Source organism: Humulus lupulus, chromosome 1 (genome assembly GCF_963169125.1).
Source record: "Humulus lupulus chromosome 1, drHumLupu1.1, whole genome shotgun sequence".
Classification (NCBI taxonomy): domain Eukaryota; kingdom Viridiplantae; phylum Streptophyta; class Magnoliopsida; order Rosales; family Cannabaceae; genus Humulus; species Humulus lupulus.
The window spans coordinates 42,603,380-42,613,011 of record NC_084793.1 but is presented as its reverse complement, the minus strand read 5'-3'; the positions used below and the strand labels follow the sequence as shown (position 1 = coordinate 42,613,011).

General features: G+C 33.8%; 2 protein-coding genes across 2 annotated transcripts; one reads left to right on the top strand and one right to left on the bottom strand.

Annotated features, from left to right (window-relative positions):
• Nucleotides 1–1,829: 1,829 nt before the first annotated feature.
• On the top strand, nucleotides 1,830–3,347 carry LOC133791736 (small ribosomal subunit protein uS13z/uS13y/uS13x). Its single transcript, XM_062229654.1, has 4 exons — nucleotides 1,830–1,987; nucleotides 2,101–2,261; nucleotides 2,681–2,869; nucleotides 2,968–3,347. The coding sequence occupies exons 1-4, from the start codon at nucleotides 1,985–1,987 to the stop codon at nucleotides 3,071–3,073; spliced, it is 459 nt and encodes a 152-aa protein (XP_062085638.1). The 5' UTR covers nucleotides 1,830–1,984; the 3' UTR covers nucleotides 3,074–3,347.
• Nucleotides 3,348–7,046: 3,699 nt separating this feature from the next.
• On the bottom strand, nucleotides 7,047–8,122 carry LOC133791730 (transcription repressor OFP16-like). Its single transcript, XM_062229649.1, has one exon. The coding sequence runs from the start codon at nucleotides 7,961–7,963 to the stop codon at nucleotides 7,235–7,237; it is 729 nt and encodes a 242-aa protein (XP_062085633.1). The 5' UTR covers nucleotides 7,964–8,122; the 3' UTR covers nucleotides 7,047–7,234.
• Between the last annotated feature and the right edge of the window lie 1,510 nt (nucleotides 8,123–9,632).

Here is a 9,632-nt window from a genome sequence, read left to right as displayed (position 1 = left end):
AAAATCAAATCTAAACAAAAAAATCTAAATTAATCGCTACTGTAACTGGTTACACCTAGGTCTAAAAAAAATCTGATATGAATAAAATGATTCAGGCGTCATGGTACCTGGTTACTTAAAGAGATTTGGAAAAAAAAACCCAGAAAAATCAAAAGTTTTGTTTGCTTGTTTTTTTATTTCTTGTACTTGTATTCTGAATAAATTTTGTAAACCTATCGATACATTTTTTGAGCAAACGTTCTAGTTCTATTTCTTTAAATAATTAATAAACACATAAATATTTATGTTAGAACCTTATTTGATGAATGTTTGGCTGCTAAACCTATTGATCTAAACATCACATAGAAGAACCTTTTGACAACTTTTGCCCTTTTCAACCAAAAAAACTAATCAGCTAACCTAAGCTTTCATATGTTAAAAGTACCCTAAAATATTCAACTACCTAGCTTCTTATACTACCTTAGTCTACACTAAATAATAACAGTTAACTTTTCTTAAGTACATTTCTTAAATTAAATCAAATATAAAGTCAAGTACCTGGTTACTTAAACAGATTTAGAAAAAAAAAACCCAGAAAAATCAAATTTGAAGTCAAGTACCTGGTTACTTAAACAGATTTAGAAAAAAAAAACCCAGAAAAATCAAATTTAAAGTCAAGTACCTGGTTACTTAAACAGATTTAGAAAGAAAAAAAACCCAGAAAAATCAAATTTGAAGTTCAAAATCAGATGTGAAAAAGAAGAAAACTAGATTTGAAGAAAGAAAAAGAAGAATAAAAAAGACCAAATAAGAAGAAGAAGAAGAAGAAGAAGAAGAAGAAGAAGAAGAAAGAAAGAAGACGAAGAAAATGAAGAAAATGAGTTCGCCGTCGTCGGAGGTAGCAGCGGAGGTAGGATCGGCAGAAGAAATCTGAGATGGCCATTGAATTGGGGAAGAGAAAGAAAGAAATGAGAAGAGAAGAGAGAGAGATCGTGATGAGAGAAGAGAAAATAAGAGAATTAAGTTTATGGTAATTTATTTACCATATTTTGAACTTTTTTTCCAAAACTTACCATATTTTGTACAATTATTTTTTTTCCCATAAATTTAGAAACTATATATATTTTTCTCATATTTATGTAAACACCTCTAGATTAAATTCGATTAGGTTAGTCAGATTATAAAAAATTTTGTTCACTCCAAATGACTTCAAAAACATACAAGGCTTAAATGAAAAATTTAGATGGACATGGGCTAACAAATACAAAAATTAGGTGGAAATTAGATTATGTACCCATTTTAAATGATCCACTTTAATTTTTACCCATTATTTTTAACTTTTATTTTAGTACCTAAATTTTCAATTAATGTACCCATTATACCCTTCAATTACATGTTTTTTTTTTCTCCTTAAACACACTACAATGAGAATGGATTTCCAATTTAACTATAATATGACACATATATAATACACATTACAACAACACTTAGAATCATGTGCTCAAATAAGGATAATTTGGGAAATCTCATGATAATAATGGGTAAAATTCAACTAAATATATTTAATGTCTAATTTTAGTTAACTATTCCAAAAAAATGGGTAGTTCTCAGCTTTTTCCAAAAATCAGCCGGATTAAGGATTTAAATACCAAAGATTATAGTTTAAGGAATGAGTGCAAAAAACGATAAAGATAGGGGATTTTAGGCGAATCCAGTTTTAGTATATTAATTTTGAAAATGCAACATTTATAAAAGATAAAAAAGTTAACTATTTTGCAAAGAGGTACTTGAAAAAGAACCTTTTGCTTTCTTCCTTGCCCTCTTGAATAATGGGCTTGGCCAGCGTTAGTGGGTCGGACATGGTATACTTAGAGCCCACGAAGCCTATCAAGTATATAAATCAACAAACGATGCGCTCCTTCAGATTAGGGTTCGTAAATTGGAGGCTTCTTCACTATCTCGACGCACACAGACGAGTAGCTGCTTCAGATCTGAAACCCTAGCCATGGTGAGCAACCATACTTTCTTTATCCATTTCTATCTCTTTTTCTATTTGTGTATCTTTGGACTAGTTTATTTTTTATCTTTTTATTAATTGGCACTCTGGTTTGGGGCATGTAGTCGCTGGTTGCGAACGAAGAGTTTCAACACATTCTTCGGGTTCTGAACACCAACGTAGATGGAAAGCAGAAGATTATGTTTGCTCTGACCTCCATTAAAGGTATAGGCCGCCGTTTTGCCAACCTCGTTTGCAAGAAAGCCGATGTCGACATGAACAAGAGGTAAAACTTAGTCTTTTATACCTCTAGTTGTTCCTCACTTATTTTTCTCTTTTTCCGTATTGCTGTAGGGGATAATGGAATTTATTATATTGTTTTTAATATGTTAGTGTATTGTATTTTGCTAAAAATGGAAGAACTTTACGATATATGTACTGCTAATTTGAGTTTTTAATTGTTTTTAGATGCTAGTTTTTGTGGATTTTGAACTTTTGATACTGTTCTTTTTTTTCATGTTGGCCCCTTAATTTAATGCCCGATTCTTTTTATTTTGCTCTCTCATCTTAATTTAAACTGGTATGTTAACTGATGTAGCAATCAAACTAACTGTAACTTGGTACTGATCCGTGTTTCTGTTTTCTTCAACATTTGCTTTGTTAATGCAGTATTTTTGGATTTTAATCTGTAAATTTATTTTGCAGAGCTGGTGAGTTATCTGCTGCTGAGCTTGATACTTTGATGACCATTGTCGCCAATCCTCGCCAGTTCAAAATCCCAGACTGGTTTTTGAACAGAAAGAAGGATTATAAGGATGGAAGGTATTCCCAAGTTGTGTCCAATGCATTGGACATGAAGCTTAGGGACGATCTTGAGCGTTTGAAGAAGATCAGGTTTGCTTTCTCATATGTTGTCTTTTATGCTATACTGTTTTCTTGTCTTGTTGCCATATTGTGTTTGAGTATATAATTTATGATGAATGTACTTGTAGGAACCACCGTGGGCTCCGTCACTACTGGGGTCTTCGTGTTCGTGGACAGCACACTAAGACCACTGGTCGCAGGGGAAAGACTGTTGGTGTCTCCAAGAAGCGATAGTCTGGTTATGCACTTCTCTTTTCATTTGGTTGTTTTGCTTCAATGTTACGAGTTTTACTAGTTTAGCAGGAATATTTTTGGATATCCAGTAATTTTGACTAAAGATATTTCCTTTGTTCTCTCATAAAAACTTAAATGAATTTTCTATTTATTTTAGTGTTATTTAGTTTTACTTGATTGGAACGAAGTATGTAGAGAACAAGCAAAAGCATTTGCTCGTTATCTTTTTGAATGGTATTTGAGAAATCTGAGAATGGTCAGTGGTTTTCTTCAAGTTATATTTTCTCGGCTCTACCCTTTTATTTTTAAATTGTTTTGCACTTTGACGTATTTTATGTGGATGTTCCTTGGATTTTTGTTGTAATGAAAAAAAAATCAATTTGCTGTACAAGTCATGGGATTACAAAAGCTAAGTTCTTCTGTTTCTGGTTTTGGGCGTGCAAATTTAATTGAATTTTGTGAGTTTTAGTCTAATCTAGTTGCCATGTTTATGAATCTATGATATAGAAATCACTAATCAAGATTCAGGAAAACTAAACTAGTTGCCTCGTGTATAGTTTAGTTCTATGCTATAGGGCAAAAACTCTATTTTAAATTCAAGAAAATGTACCTCAGCTTAGGTGGATTGTGGAATGCTTGTCTTGGTTGGAATCATTTTGTACTGTTCCGTCTTCTGGTTTAATTTGTGTGTGTTATGGGCCTGGACTGCGTGCTGCTCTATAATGGGCTTGATATGGATTTGGATAAACAATTCGTTCACTACAAAGCCCCCTTAAATAATGAGCGAAATGTCTTCATGGTGAAAATTCGTGTGCATATATATAAAAAATCTTATACTCGAAAATAACGAACTTAAATAAGGAAAATATTTATATTGAACCGAAGGTGTAACTTGCCAGAACATGACATTTTGGCTTTATTTAATTATGGAAGTCTAGTGCCGTAATTCTACTGATTCGCACCTAATAAAATTTCTGTTAGCTTGCGTGTATATATTCGAAAAAAAATAACGTGGATTGGTATATCTTTGTATTACGTGTCTGTAAAGTTATATATATATCTATCGTCATAAAGTTCAAACTAGTACTTGCATATCAGAGTAGGGTATATAATTTAGGCAAATTTGCGGCATATATACCTTATATATGTTTTTGCTCAATTTTTTTTTCGCTTAAACCAATCGAGAGGTAATATTAAATATGTACAAATATAAGAAAAAGATTTAAATTCTCATTCTCAATTTTCCCAATTGCTAATGTTTCGTAATAAGTATTATTGGGATGACATGTTGCATCCTATTATTAGTCTACTTCATAATTTTTTTTTAAAATAATTAAAATATTATTTTAAAAAATAAATTCAAAATATTAATTTAATTATAAAAATTGATTAAAAAATAATTTTAGTTATTATTTTTTTCATTTTCATTTTCTTACACGATACCCTTTCTCTCTTCTTCTTCCTCGTTTCTTCTAATCAGTCAAATGCTTAAAGCTTCAAACCCAGAAATCTCCCCTCTCCAATCGTGACAACCAATCCCGATCACCTCTTTCTTTTTCCTTGTTTCTTCAGCAGCCAATCTCATGCTTAAAGCCTCAAGCTTGAAGCCCAGAAGAGAGACGCAGCCCAGGCTAGAGACGAGGACTTGGAGACGACGTGAAGAAGCGCGACTTGGGCTACATCAATGGATTTACAACGGCTTGGGCTGGAGACGACGACTTGGAGATGTTGTGAAGAGGTTGTGGAAGAGGTTTTGAGTTGGGGTTCTTTGTGGCATTGACGGGATGGGCATGGGTTAGAACGACATGGCAGAGGTTGACAGATGGGTGTGGGTTGATACCATATTTTCTGAGTTTTGTGTACGAGTTTTGGGTATGAGTTTTGTGTTACGATTTTGTTTATGAGTTTTGATTTGGCTATGAGTTTTGAGTTAATATTTTCTGAGTTTGAATCTTGATTTTTGTGGGAGGAGTTTCTACAAATTCCAACTAATTCTAATTCTGTTTCTGTTAATGGGTTGTTTGCTCCGTAACTATCATAATAACTTTATTAATTTTCGGTGCTTGATCTATAAAAGGACATGTTGGTACACAAAACAAAGGAGAAAAACGAAGAGAGAAGATCACAGTTAAGAACAATATACAGATGAAACGAGAGAAAATTCAGATGAAATAATAGAAAAGGCAAATTAGAAGAGAGAGTTCAAGTACAGAAATCAAGATTGAATATTGAGAAATGTTATGAGAGCTGGTTTGGGGAACTGTAATGAGAAGCATAACTGTTGGGAAAGTGCTTGCTCAGGGATTGAGAGGAAAACACTTGTTGAGTGTTTAGAGAGTTTGATTCAAGATTGTTCCAAGAAGCTCCATTGAAGTTGAAGTCTTGTATTGAATAAAGAAATGATAGTGGTTCCTAAAATTGGATTAGGTTCAAGATCACATTGATCTTGTTCTGAACTATGATATATATTTGTGTTGATTTATGATTTCATATTTTTTGTTTTTTAATTATTTGATAATTAGTCTTATTGATTTGTGTTCTTAGATTCATCACTGATTTACCAAAATTCATATGAGGTTCTTAAAATGAAAAATTTATCCTCATTTCCAACAATTTTGTTTTGAATTTAAATTAATTTGGGTATGAGTTTTGTGTAAAGAGTTTCTGAGTTTCCGTCTTGATTTGTTTGGAATTTAAATTGATTTGGGTATGACTTTGTGTTAAGAGTTAAGAGTGAAGATCGGGGAAGAAGAGTTTTTTTTAAAAATTAATTTAAGTTTTTTGTTTTTTTTGTTTAATAATTTAAGTTTAATTTTTTTTAATCAAAAAATATTTTTTTATTAATTTTTCTATTTTTTAATATTAAATTTTATTTTTAGTTAGTTTTATATAATTTTAAAATAAATTAATAATTTTTTTAATTAAAATATAAGATGGACTACTAATATGTTGACACGTGTCACCTTATATAGCCATATTTGTACTTAACGACCCTGGTGGTGATGGAATCAAGAAAATGGTAAAATTGGACGGTTTTAACGTAATTTTATTTTGATAAATATGAAAATATAAGATATTTATGTCGCATATATTCCAATAAATTATTAATCATTAAAGCCACGTTTGTAGGCTATCTTTTCAATGCGAGTGTGAAAGTACAAGGATATTAGCCCAATGAGGTTACACTAGTTGGACCCCAAATAGCGCCTGCCTAGTTTAACTTCATAGTTCAAACTATTTTCTTCACTGGCGAAATCATATTTTAAAGCAGAAAGATTCACTAGTCCTCAATATTGTGTAATTTACTTCAAAATTTGCCTGAATGGTTGGTTCGTTTAGCTATCCTATTCAAATCTAAACCGTGGCTATTTTCTATTTATTTCAGAACGATATATATATTTTAAAATATAGTAAGGAATCATCTGTATTGGTACTACTACTACCACTCATCAAAGCCGTCCGTACAATAGTACCGTGTGTGAACTACCTAATCATAACCATTTGATCAGATGTTTGAAGCAGTGGTCACCACAGGATTTACTGTTCCAGTCTAGTTATTATAGGTAGAATAGTAGATTATGTTTGATAGTGACAAAGTTAGCTTGGATTTTTGTCTTTTATATATTCTATATTCCTATTACTACTTGAGAAATTTTGATACAGATAAGTCTGTCTGAGCTCAAGGGCATCTATCTGGAACTCACATGTGGCTTAATATTATTACCCTGTGCAAACTCCTAATCAATAAAATTTAATTATTAAATAAAATTCAATTTTAATTTTTTTGGAACCATGCATTTAAACTTGTAAACTTTAAAATAAAACAAGAGGTTCTTAATCTTCGAGAGTAATTAGTTTTGGCCAAGAAAGATTATTGAACCAGCTTTCTCCCCCACCAAAGCACATATATGCAGAAACAAATTATATATATATATATATAATTTACCAAAGGTTCAGTACTTGAGTGTACTGCTTCAAAAATCAAAAGACTACTTAGGAACCAAAAATTAAAAGTTGGATCAATTGAAACATTTTATAATATATAGTCATTCATGAACATACAATAAGGGTATAAAATAATGGGGACCAACTTTAGTCCCCATTTCATGTTTTATATAATTAATTAGTAAAGTTTAAGTAGAGGAACCCAAGACAAATCATCTACCTCTTATTCTCATACATGTCGGCGACTACATCAGGTTCCCGGCGGCCACCAGTTTCCGGCGGCGAAGGCAAAACGTTGACAACTAGATCAGCGAAAGCGCCGATAATGAATTTGTGGGTGCTCTTTGGATTGAGAGCAAGATAACACAAGAGGAGCTCATGCAAGAACTCCCAATTGGATTTGTCCACGTCCATGGCCACCTCACGCGCCTCAACCATTTCCTGCATGGACCGTCGAAAATCCGCGTAGGGATCCGGCGAGATCGTGGGCACCGCCACGCTGTTGCCGAAGAGCTTAGCGGAGGCCTCCTCATCTGGTTCGGCGGAGACTACGGTCGCGGCGGTAGTACTAGTACTAGCAGCGGAGGAGTCGACGATAGAGTTGGACCTTCCAGGGGTGGAGAAGAAGAATCTACGGGAGGCAAATGCAGCGCCAGCGGCGACGGCGACTGCTCCGCCGTCATCATCTTGGACGGAGGCGGCGGAGAGAGAGGAGGGAGAGTTGGTGAGGGATTTGGAGGTGGAATCAAGGGCATCGTCGTAGAGAGAGTTGAAGTTTCTAACCAAGATTGATGTGGTGCAATTGGGTTGAGGTAATGGACGGCTGTGATCTTCTGGGGTTGTTTGTGGAGTCGTCATAGGAGGAGATTGGGAGAATAGTTGTGAAAGCTTGATATTTTTGAAACAAAGGTTTAGGTTTAGGTTCTTTCCTAGAGTGTTTGGCATAGTTAAAATGTGTCACAAACACAAACTGAGAGAAAAAGCTATAAAAGAAGCTAATTAACATTAATTATTGGAGGGAAGTTTGAGTAGTGTAGAGACTAGAGAGAGTAGTACACTAGTCTCGTTTTGAGGGGTTTTGAATCTAATAGTTATTAATAATATTGAACTGTACTTTGGGTTCAATGGCGACTAGACAGAGGTAAAGGTCTGTCGTAGTTGGACCATTCAGAATCTGACTGAAATAAAGAGGAAACTTCTTTCTTATGAGCCACGTTGATCATCATCAGTAGTGATCACAAGTCACAACATGTAAATTTGTTTAAATCAAACGGTTCAAATTAATATACCTAATTTTCACGATGATATATGGGGTTATCTTTGATCAGCTGCACATGCAAACTAGAAACTACTAGGTTAATAGAATCCAAAACAATGTTAAAATCTTTTGTATTTTCTCAACATATTATTAATTAAGAATAAAAAACTGATCAATGTTGGGCCACTGTCTAATGTTAAAACATGGATCAAATGGCATGATTAATGATACTTTCGCTCCCACGAGATCTCCTAGTAAGGACCCATGACTTTGTAGTTGCCAATAATTTAAAATTTCTGACATGGTGCAGAAAGTAAGTATAGTATATATATACTTGGCAATTTTATGTTTAACCCAGTAAATTTTATTTTTGGATACACTTGAGAGAGATTCTCTACCTGTACGCACATATATACATGATTATATATATTTTGTTGATTATTTGGATCTCTGCAATTTTGGGAAAAGAACAGGATATATATATAAAACTAACATAATTGATATATCTAGAGAGTCACTCACATTTGACATACCCTGCAATTTAAACTACCGATTAAAGAAAAAAATATTAACAAATAAAAAAAAATAGTATTTTTATAGGAGATGCGTGTAATATGGTGATAGTGTGATATTATATATATTTTATTGTAAAAAGTTGCTGCAGAAATAAAAAAGGAACGAAATTACCGAATGATTGTCTGGGTTGAGTCGCGGACTAGGTCGCTCTCTTTAAGACGTTCGCGGCACTGCCCAGAATTCGTGCAAGCAGACTATCAGCCCCGTCGTCTCCAGGATAAAACAACCCAGTCTTAACTGTGATCGGACCTCTACTGCACTGTAGAGAACCGTCGTATACCACACCCTTATGATACTACTGCTCGGATTTTTAATCGTAAAAAATGTTGAAAAGAGTTATTTTTTCTGAGAAGAGATATATCGTTCTGAAAAGTAATCGCTCTTTTTAAAGAAAAATTCTATCTTCATTAACGGGAATAAAGACGTTTTATTAAAACGTGGGAGAGACATGACAGTTGGAATCCTGAAAAATCTGAAGAGATAAAGTCTTCAGTTTACCACTTATTAACCACGTTTTTATTAAATAAAAAAATATTTAATAAATAATTTTTTTTAGAAAAAATAATAAGGTGCACACCACACCAACCAACCAGCTCAGCTCAGTCGGACGGCGGCGGCGGCGCGCGTGTGTGTGGTGGTCAGGTGAGCCTTTGTGTGACTCTTCCCTCTCCCACAAAAGTGGGTACCCCTTGGGGCACAACCCCAAGACTGAAGTCCACACTCTATATACCCTTACAAGAGAGTATTCTAAACCAATGTGGGACTCTTCCTCTAGGGAGT

Excerpts from the sequence above, each read along its gene's own strand:
- LOC133791730 (XM_062229649.1), bottom strand. The coding sequence starts at position 7,963 with ATGCCAAACACTCTAGGAAAGAACCTAAACCTAAACCTTTGTTTCAAA.
- LOC133791736 (XM_062229654.1), top strand. Across the intron at positions 2,262-2,680 it reads GATGTCGACATGAACAAGAG|AGCTGGTGAGTTATCTGCTG; the intron begins GTAAAACTTAGT and ends TTTATTTTGCAG. Across the intron at positions 2,870-2,967 it reads GAGCGTTTGAAGAAGATCAG|GAACCACCGTGGGCTCCGTC; the intron begins GTTTGCTTTCTC and ends ATGTACTTGTAG.